The sequence below is a fragment of the Macaca fascicularis genome, chromosome 8 (genome assembly GCF_037993035.2).
Source record: "Macaca fascicularis isolate 582-1 chromosome 8, T2T-MFA8v1.1".
Classification (NCBI taxonomy): Eukaryota; Metazoa; Chordata; class Mammalia; order Primates; family Cercopithecidae; genus Macaca; species Macaca fascicularis.
In genome coordinates, this window is record NC_088382.1 from 30,460,539 (window position 1) to 30,487,820 (window position 27,282).

At 46.4% G+C, this 27,282-nt stretch overlaps 1 protein-coding gene across 1 annotated transcript; it reads right to left on the reverse strand.

Annotated features, from left to right (window-relative positions):
• Positions 1-313: 313 nt before the first annotated feature.
• On the reverse strand, positions 314-27,282 carry TRIM35 (tripartite motif containing 35). Its single transcript, XM_005562899.4, has 6 exons — positions 26,823-27,282; positions 14,457-14,552; positions 9,727-9,957; positions 5,484-5,506; positions 4,491-4,609; positions 314-3,467 (listed from the first exon to the last, which is right to left on the reverse strand). The coding sequence occupies exons 1-6, from the start codon at positions 27,255-27,257 to the stop codon at positions 2,890-2,892; spliced, it is 1,482 nt and encodes a 493-aa protein (XP_005562956.3). The 5' UTR covers positions 27,258-27,282; the 3' UTR covers positions 314-2,889.

The window sequence follows — 27,282 nt, forward strand, 5'->3', positions numbered from 1 at the left end:
ACATGAACGATGGTGCATGTGGAATGGATGCAAAAGTGGGAGAAACTGGAGAACGGGGACCTTCCCATGGAGCTGTTGCTTTGAGCCTGGACACAGTAATGAGAAGGAGAGTGACGGGGTGAGTGGAAGGCGAGGGCAGGAGAGGGACTTCAGGGAAGAATTAATGAACTCGTGGACTAGGGCTTCCTGCCAACAGAACAACTGCCCCATCCCTGAGCCAAAACCCAGAACTTACATGGACCTGAGGACGGTATCAAAAGTGAGATTTCTAGGATACATATACAACAAAAGAAAAAATAAAAACTGGACATCATCAAAATTAAAAGCTTTAGTATTTCAAAGGACATCATCAAGGAAATGAAACAGTTCACAGAGAAAAATTTTATAATCATATACCAGTTAAAGGAACTTGTGCTAGGCTATAAAAGGACTCTTACAACTCAATAATAAAAAGACAAATAACCCAATTAAAAAAGGAGCAAGTGATCTAAAGATAGTTGTCCTAAGAACATATGCAAATGACCAATAAGCTCATGAAAAGATGCTCAATATCATTCGCCATCAGGGAAATGCAAACCAAAATCACAATGAGATGCCACATCACCCCTACTAGGACGGCTAAAGATGGATAATAAAAAGCACTGAGGCATGTGGAGTAATCAGAACCCTCATGCCCTGTTGACGGGATATAAAATTGTGTCACCACACTGGAAAACAGCTTGGGAGTCCCTCAAGGGTTAAACAGTTTCCACATGATCCAGCAAATCTGCTCCCAGGCAGATACCAAAGAGAAATGAAAACATACGTCCACACAAAAACTTGTACACAAGTGTTCCTAGCAGCATTATGTATAACAGTCAAGAAGTAGAAACAACCCAAATGTCCACCAATCGATGCATGATACATAAAATGTAGTACTATCATTCCATACAATGGAATATTGGCCGACGAAAAAATAAAGTTGAACACATGCTACAACGTGGATGAACTTTGCTTATAAGAACGTTGAAAAGAAAATGCCAAAAGAAAAATGAGTTTTAGCTCAAATACATTTTTAAGAGGCCTAGCCTGCTCAAGTTATCCTGTTTAAAAAACAAAAAAACAAAAAACTCTTCCCCTATCTAGAGTGAAAATAAAAAACATTTTTAAAATTTTAATATAACGAATGAAGTAATTTCAGGTCAAGTTTATTATATAGAAATTATATTAATGGGTGTGATAAATACTTTAGAGGAGTGTCACACTCTCAGACACTTTGGCTCCCAAAGGGCTTGGAGTTTTTGTGAGGCTGAGCATCTTCCAACCAGGTGCATGCGCTGGTTTGCCAACATCCTCACCACACCCAACCCAGCCCCTTCACACACTGGCATTGCCTACCTGGGCCCTCCTTGTGGCTGTAAGTTTTATGTAACCAGTGTACACAATATACTTATAACCAACTAATAGACATGAGTCATGATTTGTTTAAAATGTCAGTTTTTGTGAACTGGAGGGGATGGGCAGAAAGTGGGATGCTGAGTCCTTGGTCAGGAATGTGACCCAGATTTTAACACTGCTCCTAGGAGAAAAAATATTTCCTTTTATGATGCCACTTCCTGGGACATAGTGAGTTGACGATTAAAAACTCTCTTCAGAGATGTGGGAGAAAAAACAAGCCTAGGGAAAAGTCTGCAGGCACGGTGGAGGAAGCAATTCAGGATGAAATCGCAAGTGGTAGAGCAAGCATGACCAGGCTGAAGTCAGCAGACTGAAGAGGGCAGCGAGGCCCAGTCTCCTCTTCCCTCTCCCACAGCGTTTAGGGCCACGTCCACGGCGCCACCCCTCTCCTTTCTTCCCAACCGAAAAGGGTGCCCTCTTTCCTTCCTTTCTGCAGACGCTGATGAGAATTAACCAGAGGAATTTCCTCCACAGCGACTACTAAGTGCTCTGGAACCCTGGGTTCAGAAGAAACTGTGCAAGAACAGATCAGTAAGAGCTGATCTGATGGGGACGGGGTATACAGCTGTATTAACCATGGGGATGGTTAATACAGAGGCCCTGCATTAACTGTATTTCCTGTACTCTTGATGCTGTGATATCTGGGGCCTTGCTGACCTGGACAGACTGCTCCTCCCAGGCTAGCCAATCCCCTAATCGCTGGAGATAGCAAGCATCCAGCTGAGCACACACCTTTCCTATGGAAACCAACTAATCCGGAGGGATGGCGCCAGCTGCCTCCTTCACATGGCTCTCCCAGGGCTGTCACACCCCAGGCCAACATTCACCTGTCCTATCCTGGGGCCAGGTATCAGACAAAAAGACCAGCCCCTACGCTGAGAGCCACTGAAATTACTCAAGTCAGCTACCCCTAAACCTGTCTCCCCTGCTTACTCTGCCTTGCCCACTTCCTCCTGAGAAAACCAGAGGAAGTCTCCTGCCCACCTGTTCCCCTCCCTCCTTCCTCCCTCTGACCCACCCTGGGGCTTTCCTATGCGGCCCCTCCTCTTGGAACCATAAGTAACAAACTCTCCTTTCCATGGCAGTCCCCGCCTCATCCAATGGCTTTACCACACCTGGATGAGATGGCTTACAACAGGCCCATTCTAGAAGTAAACATTATTCCCAGAAATCCTGGAATGGGGATTCAGAAAATTCACATTGTGGAGGTGCCACGACTCGGGAGAGCCTGGCCAGTGAGGTGCCACCCAGATAGCTCCTGACTGTGGACAGAGAAGGGACTAAACATGGAGAGAGGCGCAGCCTAGAGTCACGGAAAAGGACCAGGCGGGACAGGAAGAAGAGCCTGGCAAGGAGGTGGGGGCACAGCAGTGCCCAAGCAATGTGGGCATTAGGAAGAGGGCAGAAAGAAAACAGTGCCGTGGCACAAGACCTGGGCAGCCCCGGGCCGGCTCAGCCGTCCAGTTCTTCCTTGATGCTGATGTGCAGGGGGCAGATGCGCAAAGGCTCTGGAGGCCCAGCTCCCCGTGCACCCCCCAGGTAGAAGTAGGGGCGCACCTCCCCAAAGCGCGCGTGGAAGGTGTACAGGTGGCAGTGGCGCTCAGCATCATAGAAAGACAGCTCGCCCTCCTCGCACTCCAGCTCCACACGCAGGCGGCGTGGGATGGCCAGGACCAGGGGCGACGTGGCTGGGTCCGAGGTCACGCAGTGGTCCCCCTCCACGCCCTGCGTGCGGCAGACGTACCAGAAGCCCGAGCGTGTGTCGTGGTAGCAGCTGTGTGAGTGGCCCTCAGCGCCCGAGTCCTGGCGCACACGCACCACGCCCACCCGCCAGCTCTGCAGCCCCCCCAGGGCCACCTCCCAGGCGTGCGAGCCCTGAGAGAAGACACGGGAGCCCAGCAGGCAGGGCGCCGAGGAGAAGCGTTCCGGGTTCTCCACCTGCACGCGGTAGCCGTGGTTGGTGACGCTGGTGAGGTCGTCAGACACGGAGAGCCAGCCGGCTGCGGTGTTGGGGTCAAAGCTGAAGGGTACTGCGAGCAGGGGCAGAAATGGGGAATCAGCAAACCTGAGGTCCCTTAGGCCACACGTGGATATCTCTAGCCCCACAAACCAACCACTGTGTCCCACCCGGCCCCGAGTCCATGCAAGGAGCGGCCCAGGGCTGGAGCAGTGGCAGGGGTTGGGCTGTATCCCCCAGAAGATATGTGGCAGTCCCAACCCCTGGTACCTCAGAGTGTGACCTTATTTGGGAGTGGGGTGGTTATACATGTGTTAGTAAGACTGGAGGAGGGTCCCCAATCCAATATGACCTGTGTCCTTATAATAAAGAGGAGACAGACACAGACACACAGGGGGAAATGCTGTGTGATGGCAGAGGTGGGGATCAAAGTGCTGAGGGGGAGCCAGTAAGGCCAAGAATGGCCACCAGGAGGCAGCAGGAGACGGAAGAGGCAATGAAGACTCCCCTCTTCAGGCTTCAGAGGGGCCTGGCCCTGCCGACATCTGGATTTTGGATTTCTAGCCTCCAGAACTGTGAGAGAATCGACTTCTCTCAATCTCCAGTTTGGGTCCTTTGTTATGGCAGCCACAGGAACTCATACAGGCAGAGACTCAACATTCACACGACCCAGGGATGTTAGGACAGCATGGCCCATTCCCTGAGTCAGTGATATTCCTCCCTGTAAAACCAGGACACTGTGGCTCGTGTGGGCTGCAGTCGCCTTGGGAGAGGCGATCCCGGACGGAGGAGGTCTTTTATCATACAAAATACAGTTCTGAATAGACAAGGAAGCCAGTTTCCCTCTCTGAAGAGGGGACCAAGTGTCAAGGTCCTGAGAGAAGGCATTCTACGAGGAGGGTTGGAGGTGTTGGGCAGAGTGGAGAAGACCAGGGTACGGGAACTCGCCTGCAAGGGCCTGGCAGGGGGATCACCTGAGAGAGGAGGGGACCTCTGAGAGGAGGTGGGAGGTGGGCAGAGACCAGCCCTGGTGCCTCTTTGCTAACATAAAGGGCTTCCACCCATGCTTGGGACACCTGCCTGCACCCCCGCTCACCAGATTCCACAGATGCAAGCATCTTCTTCCAGACGCGGTACTGCAGGGAGCCCAGGTACTTGCAGACATCAATAAGCATGCCAGGCTGGACTGGCTCTGGCTCCATGGTGCAGAAGAGTCTGGAAAAGTACAATGGGGTATGGCAGGCAGGGCCAGAGTCATGCATCCTGGGCCAAACTGGGCCAACTGGAAACCAGCAACAGGACTCATTCCCTTCCCTCAGGCCCAAGTTTCCTGGCCACCTTCCCCAGGACAAGACTAGACTGGGCTATGACGGGAGATGGGCCAAGGCCAACAGGGCTGCTACCTCCCTTCAGAATTCAGTCCGAGGGCTCACCCTGCCCCAGGAGAAATACAAACAGGAGGTTCTCTAACATGGCTGCCATCCTTGCAGGCAGAAATCACACTTACACATCCGGCTCACGGGATGTCTGAGTTGGAAGGGACCCTAAGGATGCTCTAGTCCAACGGTCCCAAGGTGTCCTCCAGCCTTTGCTTGCACACTGCCAGTGGGAAGTGAGCACAGGGAACTCACTCCCTCCAAAAGCACTCTCTTCCATCTTTGGATAGCTCTGACTGGGACACAGCTCTTCCTCATTCATCCCTGTGAACCCAACAACCATCAACACAAACCACTGTGGCCTAAGGCTCTCAGAGGGAGGGGGCTGGCCAAGAAACAAGCCTGACATTGACTGGCCCCGAGAAACGCGAGCCATGTACAGGACGGTGTTCTCCTTCCCTGCACGGCAGGCGGGGACCCTCCACGCTCAGGAGAACAACACTGCCCCAGAGCCAACTGGAACTGGATGCTGTGAGAGGGCTCTCTCCACCTGGCCATTGTCCACCACTCCCTCTCAAAACCAGGGCACAGTAGCTCATGTGGGCTGGTGCACCCAGCTGGCTGTTACCTGCTTGCCCCGGGGCCACTGGAGTTTGCACCCCTGGTATTTCTGCCCACACCTGCCCTCCCCTCCACCCGCTTTGGCAACTTACCGGCGTTTTCGGCTCTTGTGTTTCTGAAAAAAATGAAAATAAAAAAATAACAACACAGAGACACAGATATAGAGGAAATATATACGTTTCTGACCTCAAAAGGAGTCATGCATTCCATGGATCATAAGTCTTAATATTGTCAAGATGTTAACAATAACATCTCTGCTATGATTTGGACATATTATCCGAAAGTTCATGTGTTGAACACTGAATCCCCAATGCAACTGTGTTGGGAGGTAGGGCCTAAAAAGAGGTGACTGGGTCATGAGGGCAGAGCCCTCACAAATGGATTACTGTCATTACTGTGAAGCGGTTTAGTTATAACTGCGTTGCTATAAAACAATGAGCAACTACTGTGTCTTGCACTCATTTCCTCCTTCTGCCATGAGATGGCCCACACCAAATGCCAGCGCCATCATGTTCCTGGACTTCCTGGCCTCACCCAGAACAATGAGCTGAATAAACTTGGACTGTTTTATAATTTACCCAGTCTGTGATATTTTGTCATAGCAACAGAAAACATACTAAGACACTCCTTAAGTTGATCTACTGACTCAGTGTAATCCGTTATCCTAGCTGGCTTCTTTGCAGAAACTAAAAAACTGATCCTAAAATTCACACAAAATTTCGAGGGACCCAGAACAGCCAAAACCATCTTGAAAAAGAAGAACATTGGAAGACTCATAATCCCCAATTTCAAGACTTACTACAAATCAACAGTAATCAAGATATGTGGTGCTAATATAAAAACAGGCGTTGGGATCAATGGAATAGAATTGAAAGTCCAGAAATAAACCCTCATATTTACCATCAATCATTTACAAGAGTGCCAAGATGATTTAATGGAGGAATAAATAGTCTTTCCAACAAACGGTACTGGGAAAACTGTATGTTGACATGCAAAACAAAAAAGAAAAAAAAGAAGTTGGACTAACCCTTACTATACCATATACAAAAAATAACTCAAAATGCATCAAAGACCTACCTGTAGAGTTAAAACCGATAAAGAACTTGCATCTAGACTATATAAAGAACTCTTACAACTCAACAATAAAAAGACAACCCACGTTAAAAATGGGCAAAGGATCTGAATAGACATTTGTCCAAGGAAGATGTACTAATGATCAAAAAGCCCATGAAAAGATGTTCCAGGTCATTAGCCATCAGGGAAATGATGACATGCAATACACAAGGAGATACCACTTCACACCTACAAGGATAGCTATAATTTTTAAAAAACAAATTTTGGCAAAAATGTGGAGAAACTGGAATCCACATACACTCCTGACGGGAATATAAAATGATACAGCTGCTCTGGATAATGGCCTGGCAGTTCTTCCAATAGTTAAACCTAGAGTTACCATATGATCCAGCAAATCTACTCCCAGACGTATTTCCAAGAAAAATGAAAATATGTCCACATAAAAGTTGCTACCTGAATGTTTACAGCCATATTATTCATAATAGCCAAAATAGAAACAACCCAAATGACCACTGTCTTAGTTCATTTTGTGCTGCTGTAACAAAATACCACAGACTGGGTAATTTATAAACAATAGTTTATTTCACTCGTGGTTCTGAAGCTGGGAAGTCCAAGAGCAAGGCACTGGCTTCTGATGAGAGCCCTCACGCTGTGTCATCCCATGGCAGAAGGAAGAAGGGCAAGAGACCACACATAAGACCAAGAGCAAGCAAGCAAGAGGGGCCCAAATTCACTTTTATAACAAGCCCACTCTCTCAATAACTAACCCACTCTGCCAGGAACAACATTAACCCATTCATGAGGGCTCTCAGGACCCAATCACTTCTTATTAGGCTCCACCTCCCAACACGGTTGCATTGGGGATTAAATTTGCAACACATAAATTTTGGGGAACATATTTAAACCACAGCAACCACCAACTGATAAATCAATAAATAAAATGTAATATAGCCATGTGCGACATAACGATGTTTCAGTCAACAAGGAACCACATATATGACTCTGGTCCCATGAGATTACATCACCATATTTTTACTGTACTTTTTCTATGTTTAGATACACAAATACTTAACAGTGGGCTCTAGTTGCCTATAGTATTCAGTACAGCAACATGCTACACAGGTTTGTAACCTAGGAGCAAAAGGCTATTCCATATAACCTAGGTGTGTAGTAGGCTACACCATGTAGGTTTATGTAAGCACACTCCATGACATTTGCATAATGAAAAAATTGCCTAATAACACATTTCTCAGAACATATCCCCATCACCAAGCAATGCATGATTGTATATCTATGCCATGGAATATTATTCGGCCATAAAAAGGAATGAAGTACTGATAGATGCTACAACACGAATGATGTTTCAAAATATGCCGACTGAAAGAAGGCAGTCACAAAAGGTTACATGTTATATAATTCCATGCATTTGAAATGTCTAGAATAGGTAAATCTATATAGATAGTATGTAGATTAGTGGTTGCCAGGGGCTGCTAATTCTAGTAATTACCACTCTGTTAGACTCAATTTAGGTAACAGTTTTTATGTGGGAGGAGGAACTGGGGAGTGACAGCTAAAGCAGGGCTGCTTTTGGAGGCATGAAATGTTCTAAAATTGTCGTGATGGTTGCACAACTCTGTATATACTAAAAATCACTGAGTGGTATATTTTAAATGGGTGAATTGTTTAGCATGTAAATTATATCTCAATAAAGTTGCTAATAAAAAATAAAAAGGAGTCACAAACCAAAATCATCCCTGAAAGCACTCTGGGTACTGGGCAAGACAATACTCCCAGTTCCCTAAACAGAATCCACGAGACACACAGCTTTTAGATCCCACGAAATGGTTTTTCTATCTTTTTTTTTTCTCCTTCATTTTTCTTTTTAGAGACAGCTCTGAACACAGAATGATTTCATAATCAGGGACATTTTAGAGACAGAAGGCTTCATGGTTCGAGGCTCTGAGTGAGGTGGAGAACTCCTAAAGGTCCCACCCAGGAGGTGACACTGCCTGAACAGATAACCGTCCCTGTCACCTCCCACTCCGCTCTACAGCGACACCCCTTCCACAGCAGTCAGCTGTTTTCCGGGGACAGGAGACACCTCACCACCCTGGCCAGTTTACAGACCAGCTTTCAAGCCCAGAAATTTCCCTGCGGGAAATTTTTAAGGACCGATGGCTCATGGAGAGGAAATATATCAATAAAAGGAAGAAAAAATGAATAATACTGTTCTTTAAAAGAGAGAACAGAATCATCTTTTTCTTAAGAAGACAGAAAGCCAAGGCATCATATTTAAATAAAAAATTTAAATAATTGAATGATTTTAAAAGAATTCATTTTATTAAAAGGTAGAGACAGGCCGGGCGCGGTGGCTCACGCCTGTAATCCCAGCACTTTGGGAGGCCGAGGCGGGTGGATCACGAGGTCAGGAGATCGAGACCATCCTCGGTGATGGTGAAACCCAGTCTCTACTAAAAATACAAAAAAAAAAAAAAATTAGCTGGGTGTGGTGGTGCGTGCCTGTAGTCCCAGCTACTCGGAGGCTGAGGCAGGGGAATGGCGGGAACCCGGGAGGCGGAGCTTTCAGTGAGCCGAGATGGCGCCACTGCACTCCAGCCTGGGCGACAGAGTGAGACTCTGTATCAAAAACAAAAAAACAAAACAAAACAAAACAAAAAGGTAGAGACAGGAAAAAAATGAGAGTAGGAGAGAGGGCAAGAGAAAGGAGGAAAGAAGAGACAGGAGCTGGGCACAGTGGAGCGCCAGCAGTCCAACTACCTGGGAGGCCAAGGTGAAAGCATCACTTGAAGCCAGGGATTCAAGACCAGCTTGGGCAACACAGTGAGACCCCCTCACCCCCAGCTGACTGTTAATACATGAAAAACTTAGCTGGGCATGGTGGCTCGTGCCTGTAGTCCCAGCTACTCAGGAGGCTAAGGAGAGAGGATCACTTGAGCCCATGAGTTTGAGCTTACACTGAGCTATAATCACCCACTGTACTCCAGCCTGGGTGACAGAGCAAGACCCTGTCTCTAAAAAAAAAGAAGAGAGAGGAAGAAATAAGAGGGTTTCAAGGAACTCCGCCCCGGTAAGTCTTTTTAGCTTTATGACACAAGCAGAGCAGGTCACTTGTGAGCTCTTCCAGGCCAGTACCCAGGAAGCTCCAGGAAGATGAGGTTGGCCAGGGCTGGTGGGCTGTGGCTCCCAGCTGGTGCCGGAACATCTGGTCCTGTCACTGAATCCAGACGCTGAGCTCCTTACCATGAGAAAAGAAACGTCGTCCTCCTTCATCTCCATCTGCAGCCGCTCAATCTCATGTGCCAGCACCTCTGTCTCCTCTGTGAGCTGCTTCATCTTCTCGTCGGCCAGAAGCTGCTTCTGCCTTGTCTCTTCGGCCATGGCATCCAGAATGGCCTGCTCCTCCACTCTCAAGAACTCGCGAAGCTTATCAAACTCCTGCCGGATCCGGCCTTCCAGCCATGCAGCCTCCACCTACGGCAGAGAGCGGGAGGGAGTCAGGGGTCAGATACGGAGGGAACCTCCATAGCCCAGCAACTTTCCCATTTTTAGCAAAGGAACTTTATGTTCAAAGAAATCATGTATAGAACTCCTATAGATAAAATATCAACATAATAGTTTATAAGCATCAACATAATAGTTTATAAGCACACATTTCTAAGTTCAGATTTCAAATGGGAAAGTCCAACAACCTAATAATAGGTTGTTTTGATAGGGTTTTTTTTAAAAATAAAATCACAGCTTATAGATTGCAACTGTAGTACTATAATCTCATCTACATACAATGTTCAGTTCCTTCTTTAGGTTGCACCATAACAAGGAAGTCCTGAATCATAGAAATGAATGGCTGCAAATAGTAATGATTTTTTCTAAAGTATTTGCCTTCCAATCTTAGGACTTAAAATTTGTCTGATCCAGAGGCTTTACCAAAGGAGCAGTAGGAAGTATTTATTTTAAAATAATCATTAAAATAATATACACACTCCTAATCATAACCACAAAAGGTTTTTTTTTTTTCCTCTTTTTTTTTTTTTTTTTGAGACTGAGTCTCGCTCTTTCACCTAGGCTGGAGTGCAGTGGTGTGATCTTGACTCACTGCAACCTCTGCCTCCTGGGTTCAAGCAATTCTCCCTGCCTCAGCCTCCCAAGTAGCTGGGACTACAGGTGTGTGCCACCACGCCTGGCAAAGTTTTGTATTTTTCAGCAGAGACGGGGTTTCGCCATGTTGGTCAGGCTGGTCTCAAACTCCTGACTTAAGGTGATCCGCCCGCCTCGGCCTCCCAAAGTGCTGGGATTACAGGCGTAAGCCACCGTGCCTGTCCTCACAAAAAGTTTTTTCAAAGGGAAGAGGAAACCATAAATGTAATTAAAGAAAAAGCAAATAAATATTTCTCAGCTTGGAATAAGAAAGACATTCCTTGGCGCAGTACAAAACTGAGAAGCCTCGAAGAAAGAATGAGATAACTGAATACATAGAAAAATAAGAGGTGTGTATGGCAAGAGACTATTCATAAAGTTAAAGACAAAAATATAATTCCGTGACAACTGTTAGAAAAACCATTCAAAATGTGTGCTGTGGCAATGGTAGGTTAGTAATCTCATCTTTGGACTGAAAGTTAAATATTGATGTTCCTCAACGTATGATGGGGTTACATCCCAATAAGCCCATCATAAATTGAAAAACGGTTAAGTCAAAGCAATGAATACACCTAAACTACTAAAAACATCATAGGTTAGCCTAGCCTACCTTATTTATTTATTTATTTATTTATTTATTTATTTATTTATGAGACAGATCTTGCTCTGTCGCCCAGACTGGAGTGCAGTGGCACGATCTCGGCTCATTGCAAGTTCCGCCTCCTGGATTCACGCCATTCTCCTGCATCAGTCTCCCAAGTAGCTGGGACTACAGGTGCCCGCCACCACGCCCGGCTAATTTTTTGTACCTTTTTAGTAGAGACGGGGTTTCATCATGTTAGCCAGGATGGTCTCGATCTCCTGACCTCGTGATCTGCCTGCCTCAGCCTCCCAAACTGCTGGGATTACAGGTGTGAGCCACTGCACCCGGCCTAGTCTAGCCTACCTTAAACGTGCCCAGGACACTCACATTAGCCTACAGTTGGGCAGAATCATCCAACACAAAGCCTACGTCATAACAAAGCACTGAGTGTCTCATGTAATTTACTGAATACTGTACTGAAGGGGAAAAACGAATGGTTGTATGAGTACTCAAAGTACAGTTTCTACTGAATGCACATTGCCTGTGCACCATGGTAAAGTCAAAAAATCATAAGCCAGGGACTGTTTGTATGTTTATAGCTCTGAAAATGTAACAAAAGGATTCACTGAAAAAGTGAAAATGGCCAAAAAAATTGAAAATGACCCACTGAAAAAGAAATGACAAACAGGAAGTATATTTGCAACATTTATGACTAATGGCTATTATTCTTAATGTACAAAGCACTCTTACAAATCCACTGAGAGAAAAGACAAATATTCCAAGGGAAAAAAAGAATGTGAATTAGCGTTCACAGAAGAAACATAAATGGCCGTTATGCTTGTGAAAACGTGTACAGACTTACCAATAATCAAAGAAATGCAAATGAGGACAAACAGCACAGCTAACCCATCAGACTGAAAAGACTGATGTCTGCGTTGGAGAGAGTAGAATCCAGGGTGATTCTCTTTTTTTTTTTACATTTAAGTTCCAGGATACATGTGCAGGATGTGCAGGTTTGCTACGTTGGTAAATGTGCACCATGATGGTCTGCTGCAGCTGTCAACCCATCACCTAGGTATTAACCCCCGCATGCATTAGCTATTTATCTTAACGCTTTCCCTCTCCTCGATAATTCTTATCACACAGAAAAATCAAGAATAGAGCATGGCAGGAAAAACCAGCAAGTGCAAGGTCAACTCCTGCCCACTCACCGTGGGCAATGACGGCCTCACTGTAAAGGAATAAACACCAGAACTTTCACTTTTCTCATCGACTTGATAAACTGAATTTAACAGACAAAGTATTAATCAGGCTGGAATCCTAGGGGCTTCCCACATGACCTCATTACCCTCAGCCTCAGCAAAAAGCTCAGGACTCCTACACTCCCTGGGTGGGCAGGCCGTACTGCCACATGGACAGACAGACACTCCCCAAGTATCCCCAACCCAGTCCTGGACAAGGCAAGCCAGTCATATAGCTTTAGCCACAAAAGGAAACCAAGTAAGAGAACAATGATGAAGCTACATGACTCCACGATGACTACTGGAAAAACAACTCAACAAACTCCAGCAACAGCAGGTTCGTAATTGCTATTTGGAGTTGGAATTTCAACATGTATTTATAGCTCTGACATCGGATGACAAAATAATCCACTGAAAAAGTGAAAACTCTCTCCCACCAGTTTGTCAGTCTATTAGACATCAGAAATGTTAACGACTTCTCTCTGTTGGGCACTTATATGCATTATTTTATCTGAATTTTTTTTTTTAATCCTAGTAAGAGGGAATTGCCCTCTTTTTAGAGGAGGGGATTAGCTTGGAGGGGGTTGAGGGATCCACTGGGGAACTGGGCTTAGGTTTGGAAATAGGTCTGCTTTGCGGTTACTGCCCTGGCGCCCAGTGTGTCACACAGTCCTTTCTTCCACTCTGTTCCACCAGCTCTGTGGCTCAGGGTAAACTCCACAGCCAGATGTTAATGAGGCCCTTTCCTGGGCCTAATCCTCAGCTTTGGACACATAGTGGAGGGGACCACAGGCTCCTGAGGACAGTGCCCAGCAAACCGGACCAGGCATGGCTCAGCTGTCGCTAACACGAGTCTAACAGAGTGGTAATTACTAGAGGCAGCCACCTCAGAAAGCCAAAGACCAGAGCCAAGATCAAAAGTCAGAAACAAGCCTGCCAATCCACACGGGACCTGGAGGAAGAGAGGGTGCCAGGCAGAACAACCGGAGTGGGCACAGAGGAAGCCCATTCATTCATTTGATTAAGTTATTGGTCACCTACTCACTTCACTCAATCAACAAACATTTTTATTGGTCACCTATTGTGTGCCAAGAACTCCTCTAGTTAATTGGCAATAGTGTGCCCTGTTTTCATTATATGCTGATGGGAAGGGATAAAAAGCAGATAGAAAACCAAAGGTAATTACAGGTAATGAAGTGTCATCAAGGAAATAAACCAGGTAAGTATGCCATTGAGTAACAGAGGAGGGTGATCAGGAAAAGTTTCTTGAAGGGGACATCTGAGATTTTAATGGCAAAGATGCTGGGCTCACATTCTGGGGTGAAGACTTAGTTTGCTTAAGGGACAGAAAGAAGATGAGGCAGAGAAGTAAATGAGGTTGAGGATAGGCAGGGTCAGGCAATGGCCTCGGAGGCCATGGTAAGGAATCTGGGTGGTACCGAGGGTGACTGGAAGCCACTGGCAGTTTTAAGCAGAGGAGGGGCACTGCTGGTGTGTTTTACTAAACGATCACCCCAGTCCGTGGAAAGCAGAATACAACAGAATGAAAGCACGAGGCACAGGCAGGAGGCCCAGTGAGAGATGATGGTGACCTGGACCAGAACATAGAGAGTTTGGCAGAAATAATGTACTTTAGAGATGGGGGAATAGGATTGCTGATGGAGTGGATGTGGGAACTGAAAGAAAACAAGAAATTACATGAGTCCCAGGTCATCACTGAACGCACAGGTGGCGGTGGTACAATGCATATGCCACAGGGCAGATGGTGTTGGTAGATTTTTAAGTCACTCCTGTGGCTGATGGCATGATCACACCTGGGTCTTTAGAGGAGCCAAGGCAGAGAAGCCACGGTCAGCATCCACGACGTGGCTGCCCAGGACCATCACAGGTAAGGGAGCCCACCTCTACCCAGTGGGTTATGTGAGACAAAGTCAGGGCTGACGCAACTTCAATCCTCCCCCAACTGCCCTGAGTGGACCCAATCTCCTCACCCAGCCCCATCGTTCACTCACCTGATTGTGCTTGGCGATGGCCTCATAGGAGCGCCGCATGGCCCAGAAGGCCTTGGCCTTCTCCCGCAGCGCATGCTCCATGTTCCTGCACTTGGCCTGATGTGGGAATGAGAGGAAGACAGGTTAGGGCTGGAGGTTGGGCAGGGAGGACAGACACATCACATTTACAACTGGGACTCCACTTCAACACAAGTGTAACTCAAATGCATTTGCCGAACCCCAGCCATGCCAAGTGCTGTGGGCACAGATGGTTAAGTACAGTCCTGATCCTGAATCAGACATCTATGGGATAAAGGGCCCTCAGATATCCTCTAGTCCAGCCTGGTACGGACTGGGAGATGGGGCTGAGAAGTGATCTGCTCTCATGTTGGTCACAGCACCAGCTAGAAGAGTGCCCCATGAGGGCCAAAAGCTGGTTCATGCTGGGTCTGAATCCCTGAGCTGTGCAGACAACTGCAGACAGTGTGGTCACAGGTTCCCTTTGCAATTTCCTAAACTGAACGGGTCTGCAATCTCTAATGGGCGGTGACTGACAATGGGGGTGGAGCCGGTCATTTCCCATGGGGTTCAGTTACCTCCCATGAGGCCTTACCTCAACATGGCCCTCCATACCCCTCCCACATCCTGACATTCTAACACTGCTTGGATCGCATGGAATACTTTAATCAGCAAGCACAAATATTTTTCGTTTAGTAGTTTTTGTTTCTTAAACTTTAATGATTGTTTCTGATGTTCTTGGACGACCTGAAGAACCACGACAGTGTTTTATGTTGGATTCCTGCCTCTTGTATCTGAGACCTATCATTTTCTTTCCCTCTTTATCCTTTTCGATCTACATTCTCAGAAAGCGTCTGAAGTTTTTTCTTAAGAAAAATAATTCAAACAATTATAAATGGTTATCATGTATTCAGCACTTACTCTGTGCCAAGGACTATGCCAATTACTTGAGAATTTATGTCATTTAATCATTACTCCTCTCTAGTAGATAAGTTATATTACTGGCCCCATTTACAGATGAGAAAGTGAGGCACAGAAGGGAAATGACCAGCCCAAGGGCACACAGCTAGTACGTGGAAGAGTCAGGACGTGAACCTGGACAGCTGTGGAGGCAGCTGCTGAGACACCCAGTGAGCACCCAGTGATTCCTCCCTCCTGTGAGATGAGTGTTTCAAGGGGTGACTGGTTATGCAGCCATAAATTATACAGATGTGTCCCCCAAAACCTTATTCCCATCTGGACCTGATTTAGATGACAAATCTGGACTTCGGGCTGATGCTGTAAAGGGATGAAATGTTTGGGGAGCTTGGGAGAGGGCAAGTACATTTTGCATGTGGGAGGGACATGACTCCTTGTGGGCAAAGGGCAGATTCAGGCAGGCAGCCTCTAAAGTGGCCCCAGTGACCCTCACTTCCTGGTACTCATGCCCTTGTGAAATCCCCTCCCCTGTGGGCTAGTGACTTGCTTCTGACCAAAAGGATGTGGCAAGTGATACTAAGTCACCTCAGAGGTTAGGTGACAAAGGCTGTGCACACCCTGCCTTGCTCTCTCTAGCTTGCTCACTGGGATGGCAGCCAGCTGCCCATGTGGTCATCTGCCCTGGGAGTGACTGTTGGGGCAAGAAACTGAGAGTAGCTTCTGACCTACAGCCAGTGAGGGACTCATGCTCTCAGGCCAACAGCCAGTGAAGATCTGAATCCTGCCAACAGCTACACATGTGAGTGTAAATGAGGAGCCTGCCCTAGCTGAGCCTTCAGATGAGACCACAGCTCTGTACCTACAGCCCCTCATGACAGGCCTTGAGGCAGAGGCACCCAGAGCTAAGGCAGGCCCAATTCCTGACCCACAGAAACTCAAAGATAATAAATGTTTGTTTTAAGGCATGAAGTTTTGGGGCAATTTGCTAGGAAATAGAAAACTAGCCCATTGGCTAGAATTAGCCCACAGTACCCTGACTGCAGCCCCTCATGAGACACTTTGAGGCAGAGGCACCCAGAGCTAAGGCAAGCCCAATTCCTGACCCACAGAAACTCAAAGATAATAAATGTTTGTTTTAAGGTGCTAAGTTTTGGGGCAATTTACTAGGAAATAGAGAACTGGCCCATTGGTCCCACTCAGTAGCCCATTCCTTTAAGTTTTACAGTACAGAAAACAAAATGGTTACTGATTTCATTTCCTGCAGTTCTGTTTTATTTTCAACTCATTTCGATCTTCTCATCTTAAGTGAGAATATTTAAGATTTTTAAACATTGTTTTCTATAGTATATCATCTATAGTTTGCATGAATGCCCCCACGAAACCACTGAAATGTCATTCCAATGTTTTATTTTATAGAATGAGATTTTTGACACAAAATCATGTAAGAGTCCAAAAGGACAATTTGGTGATTTGCCAAATTAGTGTAAGTGACAGGAGTGAAGCAGCTGCCCATATGCATTACCCAGAGGTGTGCAGGCCCCAAAACAACACAGCCCAGCCCCTGCCCTTCAACCCTGGCCCTTAGGAAGTCATGGGACAATAAGGATGGAAAGGGAATACTCCCTTGATCTTCTCAAACTTTTCAACCACTTAAGAGAGTTCTGGTTTCCTTCAGAAAAGACCAATCCTAAAATGGCCCTTCTCTGAGATGTCAGTTGATGAGACTAACCAACAATTATATTACTATTACTAGCAAGCAATTACTGTTAAGCATGTACTATACACAAGGCACTAAATTATGCACTTTACAAACATTCTATTTAATTCAATTATTTAATTTGAATTCTCCCTGTAAGGTAAGCACTGTGAGTCCAACTATACAGAGGATCAAGTTAGACCCAGAGGAGTAACCCTCCTGGGGACACATGTGAACTCGTTTCTCTGTAATATATTCCTGGGGATAAAACTGCTGGGCCACCAGATGTGTCTTCAACTTTAGTAGGTAATGCCAAATTGTTTTCCAAAGCAGTGGTACCAATTTTTACAGCAAGAGCAATGTTAATGGAAAATGTTTATTGACCACTTCGATGTTTATTTTTAAGTACTCAGTAAAGTACTGCCCATTTTTCCATTACGTTGCCTGCCATTTTCCTAACTGATGTGTGGGAATTTATTATATACACACAATGTATGTCCTTGATTAGTTAGAGGTGTAATGGGTATTTTCTACTTCATCATTTATCTTTCTTAATTGAAATATGGCCATATGTATTAGTCTTTTCCTTTAGGATTAGTACACTAATTTTAAGAAACACCTCCCTACACTGAGATCACAAAAACAATCATATTATTTTCTCAAAGCTTTATGGCTTTGTATTATTATTGTATAGCTCTGTATTATTTTCTCAAAGCTTTATAGCTTTCCTTTCACATTTAGGTCTGATGTGGATACCTGGAGTTTATTTTTGTACATGGTGTGCCCAGGTAGCTCATTGTCTCAGCACCGTTATTTAAAAAGACCATCTCTGCTCACTGGTCTGCAGAGCCACCTCTGTCTTAAATCAAACATACATCTGTTACTTGGTTCTCTCCATCTGTTTCTGTGGCCCATCTGTTTATCCTTGTGCCGATATTACACAGCCTTAATTTCTGTAGCTGTAACAAAGAGGATTTCTGATGGGTTTCTCTTCAAAAATGTCTGGGCAATTTTTGGCCCTTGGAGGGTCATATAAATTTTAGAATCTGTTTGTGAAGTTACACAAAAATAATCGTGTTGAGATTTAGATTAGTACGGTATTGTCTCTATAGATCAATTCGGGGAAAACTGAAAGGCTTAAATACTGACTCTACTAATCCACGAACATAATATATCTCACCAGTTACTTAATGTTCTTTGATATCTCTCAATGAAGTATATTTTTCCCTATCAGAGTTTTGCATATTTTTTGTTAATTTCTTCCTAGATATCTTATTTTTTATATTATTGTAAACATATTTTTAAATTAAAAAAAACACAAAAACCAAAACAGGGTCTCCCTCTGTCACCCAGGTTGCAGTGCAGTAGTGCAATCATAGCTCACTGCAGCCTCCTGTGCTCAAGTGATCCTCCCACCACCTCAGCCTCCCAAGTAGCTGGGACCACAAGCATGCACCACCACACCTGGCTAATTTGTTTTAATTTTTTGTAGAGCCAGAGCTATGTTGTGCAAGCTGGTCTCAAACTCCTAGGCTCAAACAATCCTCTGGCCTCAGCCTCCCAAAGTGCCGGGATTACAGGTGTGAACCTCCATCTATGTTTCATTTTCTATTTGCTAGTGATACATAGAAATACAACTGGTTTTGTATCTTGATTTTGGATTCAGCATTCGCCTAAACTTATTAATACTCATGATTTAACTGTAGAATCTTTATTTTCTACACATAGAAATCTCAGTGCAAAAATACGCAACCCGTATTATCTACACGCCAGTTTTTCTTCCCTTCTTTCCAAACCTTACATCTTTTATTTATAATTCTTGCCTTAGTTCCTTGACAAGGCTATCCTGCACAAAACTGAATAGAGTTGGTCATAATGGGCATTCCTGTCTTTTTCTTGATGTCAATAAGAAAGCTTTCAATGTTTTGCCATTAAATGTGATATTCGCTGTTTTTTTGCTAGATATCCTTAATCAAACTAATAAAATTCCTTCAATTCCTAGTTTCCGGCTTTTCTAATCACAAAAAGATGGTAAATTTTATCAAATGTTTTTTCACTGAGATAATTATATTAAGCAACACAGAATTAGGTTTCGTTTTCTTATCCAGTCATATCAACATTTTCATTTAACTGGAGCATTTAACACACAATTACCGATATGTTTGCATTTAAATCTGCCACCTTGTTCTGAGCTATTTGTCTTGCTTATTCTATTTTTCTTTTTCTTCCTTTCCTTTTTTAAAATTTACTACACATTTTTTTACTCCACTTTTCCCCTTCTGTGCATCTAGTAGTTAACCTAGGAAATATGACATGTAAGAAGTGTGAATTTGAATGCATCTAAACAATATTCTTTTGTTTGCTTTTGGTATTAATTTTAACCCTAAATATGCTTGGATTACAAATAGAACTACCACTCAAGGGACCTGCCTGTAGCCCAAGGAGCATATGAATGGGCAGTAGCAGGGGCCCAAGACAGATCTGAAACATCCCCCAGCCCCAAGCTCAAGAGAGCAAACAAGCCTTGATGTTAGCATCACGTTATAACATTGAAGGTTTTTTGTTTTTTTTTTTTTTTTTTTGGTTTGAGATGGAGTCTCGCTCTTGTTGCCCAGTCTAGAGTGCAATGGCGCGATCTCAGCTCACTGCAACCTCTGTCTCCCAGATTCAAGCAATTCTCTTGCCCCAGCCTCCCGAGTAGCTGGGACTACAGGCTACGCCCAGCTAATTTTTGTATTTTTAGTAGAGACAGGGTTTCACCAGGTTGGCCAGGCTGGTCTCGAACTCTTGGCCTCGGGTGATCCGCCCGCCTCGACCTCCCAAAGTGCTGGGGTTACAGGCGTAAGCCACCGCGCCTGGCCTACGTTAAAGATTATTTAGTTATAAACACACACAAAATAGGTTTTTATTCATACTAAAGGATCCAGAATGTGATCATATAGACTACATGATTTCCCAAAAATGACAAATTGATTCCTTAAGCATCAAATTTCAATTGCATATTGAATACTTTAATATGCTACCCACAATTTTCATTAACATGTTACCCACAGTTTTCATTAACAGGGCAGGTGCTCTGTGGTATAGCTGGAAGTAGGAAGGTAGGGGCAAGGGAAAGAATGAGTATCATTGTACAAGGTCTTCACAGCCCTTTTGCAAGTACTTACCAAAAGTGTTAGAGTTGCATTTGAAACCAGCTCTGTCTGGTCCGAGCCAGGTTTTCTGTCCTGTGAGACTCTGTTGCTCTGCCTGTTGCTCTGCCTGGTTCCTACCTGCTTCCTCCAACTAACCCAACATCACCTTGAAAACTCGGCTCTAGTACCCCTCATTTCCTCCAGGAAGCCCCCTGATCTTGCCAGCTCTGGTTCCATTCTAGGGGCTCACAGCACCCTGGACACCTCTGTCTCCGCACTCACTATCCAGGGTAATAGCTTCTCTTTCCTGAGGGCAGGTCTTACTCTCCAGGTCCTCCCTACCTCGCACAGTGGTGCTCAGTACGCTTCTGCAGAAGGAATGCTTGCTCTGCAAAGTGAGAGACTTTGTTTTGTCCCCTGCATATCCAAGTCCCTGCATAAAGTAGATGTTCAGTTAACCACCTGCCCAGTCAATGAGTACATGGAATGCCTGTGTTTTTTCTGCTATACCACCGTGCCTCCTGGACTGAAGGTTAGGAGGGCTGGTTAGGAGCCTTGTCTTTGTCGCTACCCACTGGTGAGTTGGTAAAAGTTCCTTCTCTCTTCAGCTATCAGGCTCCTCACCTTAAAAATGAAGGCAGAGAAGTTTCTACAGTCTCTCAAATTTCACCATTTGTTTTCACGCAGATTGATGCAGCAGCCAAGAGTTCTGGCACCTGGCCATCCAGGTTCAAATCCCAGCACCTCCACCTAGTAGCAGGTGATCTTGAACATGTTCCTTCACTTCTCTGCACCTCCATTTCCTCATCTGGATAAGAGGGATAAAAAATACTACCAAACTCAAAGGACTGCTGTGAGGACTCCACAAGTCAATACCTGTAAGATGCTTACACGAGGGTGGCTGGCACATGCTGTGCATTTGGCATAGCTTTTAAGTGCCACCTACATGCTAGGTAACCTAACTCTCCTGCTGGATATGGTCCACGTTTCTTAAATGAACAGCAAAAAATGCATGGAGGATAACTTGAGCCCATCCAAATTCTTTTCTTATGCAACTCCAACTCAGTCTCCCGGATCTGTCTTTCCCCTATGTGTTCAGACCTCGTTCTGAAGCAGGTGTCTGCCATGGGGCCCACTGCTGGAGGCCATCACTCAGGAGCCTCAGTGTGCAGAGTCTAGTGAGACACCCCCCACTGTCCCCATCTCCCAATACCACTGGGCACAGGCCTGGACAAGCAAGCAACGTCCTCTGGTGCAACCGAAGAGCTGGTAAGTCCTTGCCTAAAAGCTGGCGATCAGGATGGGGTGAGTGGTTAGGAAATGGGGAAAAGCATTGGAAGGGGGAAGACTTGGAATGTGGCTCAAGAGGTATCGAGAGGACTCTCGGGTTAGATCCAGCCAGATGGACTCTAAGATGTTGACCCCAGAAGGGGAGAGAGGGCTGGAGCTGGGACAGGGAGAGGCTGTGGCAAAGAGCGGTCATCATGCCAGTCCTGTGAGATGGATAAGACAAGGTCTGGATAAGACAAGGGTCTGGACAACGCAGCTCAGCACAGGGCTTCTGTTGAAGATGTAAGCTGGAGAGCACTGGACTGAGAGGCAGGAATCCTGAGTTCTGACCTTAGAACTTTATGTATGTATGTATGAGACAGGGTCTTGCACTGTTGCCCAGGCTGGAATGCAGTGGCCCAGTCATAGCTCACTGCAGCCTCGAACACCTGGCCTCAAGCAATCCTCCCATCTCAAACCCTCGAGTAGCTGGGACTACAGGTATGTGTCACCACACCCAGCTAATTTTCTTCTGCTTTGGTACAGGATCTTGAACTCCTGGCCTCAAGCAATCCTCCTGCTTCAGGCTCCCCAAGCACTGGGATTACAGGCATGAAACACAGTGGCCTTGATCCACCTCTCACTACTGAGATGTAACCATTTCCTCACAAGATGTAACCATTCTGTCACAATGGAATGACGAACAGTCTGTGTCTGAGGATATTTTCGTTTAATGGTAACCTAAACCGTCACAATGGAATGACGAACAGTCTGTGTCTGAGGATATTTTCGTTTAATGGTAACCTAAACCAATACTAAGACAATCCAACTCCAAGTCACAGAATAAACAGCGCTGACACATGCTTTCAGTTCACAACTTCAGCACCAGCATTTGTATTTTCTTTTTTTCGAGACAAGAGTCTTGCTCTGTCGCCCAGGTTGGAGAGCAGTGGCACGATCTCAGCTCACTGCAACCTCCACCTCCCAGGTTCAAGCAATTCTCCTGCCTCAGCCTCCCAAGTAGCTGGGATTACAGGCACCCGCCACCATGCTGGGTTAATTTTTGCATTTTTAGTAGAGACGGGGTTTCATCATACTGGCCAGGCTGGTCTCGAACCCCATGACCTCATGATCCACCTGCCTCGGCCTCCCAAAGTGCTGGGATTACAGGCATGAGCCACCATGCCCGTCCACCATTCGTATTTTCTTAACAGCTTACTTGATATCAAGCCATACAACTTTCTTGTCCTGATAAGGAAAGAAGAGAAATACACATAGCAGGTAAAGAATGTGCCACACCCAAATGAAGGCCAATCTCGTAAGAAGAAAGCTCCAGAGCTCTTCAGAGAAATTTGGGTGGATTAAATAGTCACTTGGAACAGAGTAATGGGAGAATCAGAAGTATCTTGGCCAGGAGTAGAGATTTTGTTCCAGCAAAATAAAACTTTAGAATTAGTATTTTAAGTGGAATGTTATTGATTTTAGTTTTGTATTCAATCTGTTCACTTCCTTTGGTTTTATTGCTTATATGTGGCGTGAGCAAGTGCTATGTATACCAGGTTTGCGTTTGTATGCATGTAAGTAAAAAGATAATTTAACTCTCACTGCTGGACTATTTTTTCCTTTAAGAAGAATGTGTACTTGTTCAAGTTTGAGAAACACCGCACTAGGATTTCGGAAGGTTCTTCTAAGCACTGTTCCTTGCTATAGCTCTGCTGCAAGCATGATGCCAGATTCTCAAATTTCATCAGTCCTTCCATCATGTGCCACTGCACCTACGACAAAAATCCCAGCTCCTTAGCACGGCCCTCTGTGTCCTGCGGGATCTGTCCTGCACTCCCTCATCCCCACGTGAAACATCTCTCGGTCACTGCACACCCCAACGCTGTACCCCGCTCCCCAAACCCCGACATACACACTCCTGGCCGCCCCTCAATCAGCTCCTCTCAGCGAAATCACTTCCTTGGAGACTCGTTCCCACGCTCCACGAAACAAAAGCAGCCTCCCCCTTACAATCTCCCACCACATCCTGTACTGTCTTTCACAGGAACATTGAGCTGAAACTATGTAATTATTAGTGAGATGATACAACCATGCCCACGAAGGCAAGGTCTAGGACTGTCCTGCCCTGTACTGGACATGCAGTACTGGCACACAACCAGTACCTTCTGCCGTCCTAACAGTGGTCAACAGCCACTCAAACCCCTGACACACAGTCAGCTGCCCACACAAGTCTGAGATGAGAGAAACCTCTCTCAATGTCCAGGATCAGTGTGAACTCAACAAGGCTCCAGGTGATCTTTAGAGCTACTTGCTCTGTGACTCTGGACAAGTTTCTTATCCTCTCTCTGATTCTATCATTGTCTATAAAATGAGGATAATAGCACCTAACTGTAGCAAGCTGAATAATTATTCCCCCCAGATGTCCCCATTCTAATCCCCAGAACCTGTGAATATGTTACCTTGTATGGCAAAAGGGACTGTGTGGATGATTAAATTAAGGATCTTGCTGTGGGGAGGTTATCCTGGATTACCTCGGTGGGCCCAATGTCATCACAGAGTCCTTATGAGAGGGAGGTAGTAGAACTGGTCAAAGGCGGCAAAGTGACAACAGACGCAGAATGGAAAGACACACTTCAGAGCTGGAGGAAGGGGGCCTGTGTAAGCTGGAGAAGGCAAGGACAGAAATTCTCCCTGAGCTTCCAAAAGGACTGTAGCCCTATAGACACCTCGATTTTAGGACTTCCGACCTCCAGAACCATAAGAGAACAAACTTGTGCTATTCTAAACCACCACATTTGTGGCTGTGTATTACGACTGTAACAGAAAACTAACACAGGACCTGAAAATAAGTTTTTGTAAGCATTAAATTTGTTGACGTGTGAACGCTGAAAAGCATCTAGCACAGGGTGAGCACTGAAATGTGTCTGCTGGGATGATTTTGGCAAAGTAATCTTTTTCTAAAGCATACATCCCATCACAAACTCCCCCGTTTAGAATCTTTCAGGGCTCCCCACAGCACACAGCTGAAAACTCCCTCAGCGAGGCACACAGCTTCTTACCTAGTCCCTTCTTACCAAGTGCTGGGGGGAATCTTCCCATACTGCTCCCCCACAACCACCTACATTGAATCACACAGAACTACATCTTGTCTATTGACTGTCTATGCCCCCTGCTCAAATGAGAATTCCATGAAGCTAAGAAGAGGCCACGGCACCCAACAGCCATCAGTACCCATTTGTCTAGTAAATGAGTGATTTGTACCCTGCATCAGGCTGACCACGCTTGGCTCTCATTCTTCTCAGATCCATTTGGGACTAGACTACTCAGCCCCTGACATCATCCTGAGTGTCCACTGACTTGACACCATCGTTCTTCTGTTAAAACCCCCAGCTGCTGTTCACAGCAAGGGTGAGCCACAGGCCTCCTGGATCCTCCTGCACTTCCATCCTCATTCTAACTACCCTGAAATTCCCTCGGTGCCTGGAAAGTCAGGCTTTCCCACTTCCAGATGTTGCTGCCTCTACCTGAAATACGCTCTTTCACCTGGCTGACACCTTCTCTTCCCTTGGGTCTCTGCTGGAAGCTCCTTGAGGCTGGAAATTGTCTATCTTGCCTCCTGCAGTATCCCTGGGACCCTGCAGTAGCAGGCATCTGCTGGTGCATGGCTCTCTGCTCTTTAATCCTAGCTTGGCCCCAACCTGGGGGCTCTGCCTGGATATTCTCAGCCTTGACCCCCGCCCATCTCCTGATCAGCACTTTGGCCAGCCAAATAGGGATCAGTCAAGACCTGAACCATGATCCCTGCTTGACCTGGGCCCCAGACCCCAGGCTGGCCAGCACTTATTCCAGCTGTCCCAAATCAGGATCTGCTACTTCCGCCAGTGGAAACAGGAAAAGCATTGACATGGACCCATGTTAAGCAAAAACGGTGACAGGAGTAAAAGGATTACTCACTGAGACATGCGTACTGACAGCATCCTTACATTCCCCTTCACTTTGTCAAATGCATATGGAGCAGTAACAGACTTCTGTATTTAAACAGGTATTGCAAAAAAAAAAAAAAAAAGGCAGGGCTGCAGAGGGGCCCAGAGACCAGGCACTGGGGACTCGGGCAGCTCCTCCTCTCCAGTCCATGCAGCTTCGGGCCAGCTACCCAGTGTTCTCCCAACTGGGGCTATGACTCATGCATTAGCAGGTGATGAAATAAATTCAATATTTCACATGCTGGGTAATTTTTTAAAAGTAAAGTAACAGAGGCCAGGCGGAGTGGCTCACGCCTGTAATCCCAGTAGTTTGGGAGGCAGAGGTGGGCAGATCACTTGAGGCCAGGAGTTCCAGACCAGCCTGGCCAACATGGTGAAACCCTGTCTCTACTAGAAATTAAAAAAAAAAAAAAAAGTGTTGGTACATGCCTGTAATCTCAGCTACTCAGGGGGCTGAGGCACCAGAATAGCTTGACCCCCGGAGGCGGAGGTTGCAGTGAGCTGAGAGCACGCCACTGCACTCTAGCCTGGGCGACAGAGGTCTCAAAAAAAAAAAAAAAAAAAAGTGAAGTAACAGAAAATGCCAGAGTGCCATGGACATGTTAAGAAAACTTTTGTTTCAACTGATACATATGTTCTGGGTCACAAAGGAAAATGCACTGCTTCCTATGGGCTAAGATTAAACGTTTTGGAAAATGCTGACTTAGGCTAACCCTTATCTTCTGTTCATTTTTCCTTCCTATACCGAAGAATTCTCCATGTTAGTTTTGTCCTGTAAGTTGCTCCTGGGTTAATGTATAGCCACTAGAACTGTAGGTATGGAGATGCTGGCTTACAAACCAGAATAAGTCAGTCAGCCAGCCAGGGTTAGTGGCCTTTCCCCCAGATAATACAAACTGTGGGATCAGCTTGGCAAGTAGGTGACTGGTTTGGGGGAAATCTTAAGGTTTCACATCCCTGGCCAGGTCTGTGGCTCCTCCTCCACTTCTAAACTGAGTGTACCAAGCTACAGGGCTCGTGGGCTGCACCCACTTCCGTGCCGCTTAAAGGGACCTGGGCCACACCCGGCTGGCACAAGGGATGCATGGCCCGGGCCCTTCAGAGGCAAATGTCTTGGGAACATCATGTAACCTCAGCTCTCACTTTCTGTTTGCATTCTCTTCTCCTAGCACGGACCCCTGGGCCGACCTTGAAGAAGCAGCCAGGCCCTGTAGGGAACCTGGGTCGGAGAGGTGGGGTCCTGCAAGCTGGGAGCGAGACGCGGGCACACTGGGCTCTGGCAGGCAGGACAAGCGGGAGCAGCAGAGCCAAGGGGTTCCGGGTTCCAGTCCCGGCTCGGCCGCCTCGTGCAAACCGCTGCTCTTACCCGAAAGTCGTGGGCAGTGTCCTTCACCGGCTGCACGCGGTGCCCCTGGTGTCGGGGGTCGGCCTGGCAGGAGCAGCACAGCAGCTCCTTGTCCTCCAGGCAGAAGAGGCTGAGCTGGCCGCGGTGCAGGCGGCAGACACGCGAGAAGCGGTAGCTGGTCCAGCGCGCGCCCTCGGCCTCCTCGCGCAGCAGCTTCTCCACAAGGTTGTTGAGGGTGTGGTTGGTGCGCAGGTCGGCGGGCGACGCGCGATCTTTGCACACCGGGCAGGTGGGCGACACCTGCACTTCCCAGCAGCGGCTCACGCACCCGCGGCAGAAGTTGTGGCCGCAGCGCAGAGTCACTGCGTCGCGGAAGGGGTCGTAGCAGACGGCGCAGAGCAACTCCTCCTTGAAGGAGCGGGAAGGCCCGGGAGACACGTCGGGGCTCCGCTCCATGGCACGAGCAGCCGGCTAGGGCTCC

Bases quoted from the DNA above. Each gene is read 5' to 3' on its own strand.
- TRIM35 (XM_005562899.4), bottom strand. From the start codon at position 27,257: ATGGAGCGGAGCCCCGACGTGTCTCCCGGGCCTTCCCGCTCCTTCAAG. The intron at 14,553-26,822 runs GTAAGAGCAGCG...TTCCCACATCAG, and splicing joins ACACTGCCCACGACTTTCGG to GCCAAGTGCAGGAACATGGA. The intron at 5,507-9,726 runs GTAAGGAGCTCA...CATTTTTTTCAG, and splicing joins ACGACGTTTCTTTTCTCATG to AAACACAAGAGCCGAAAACG.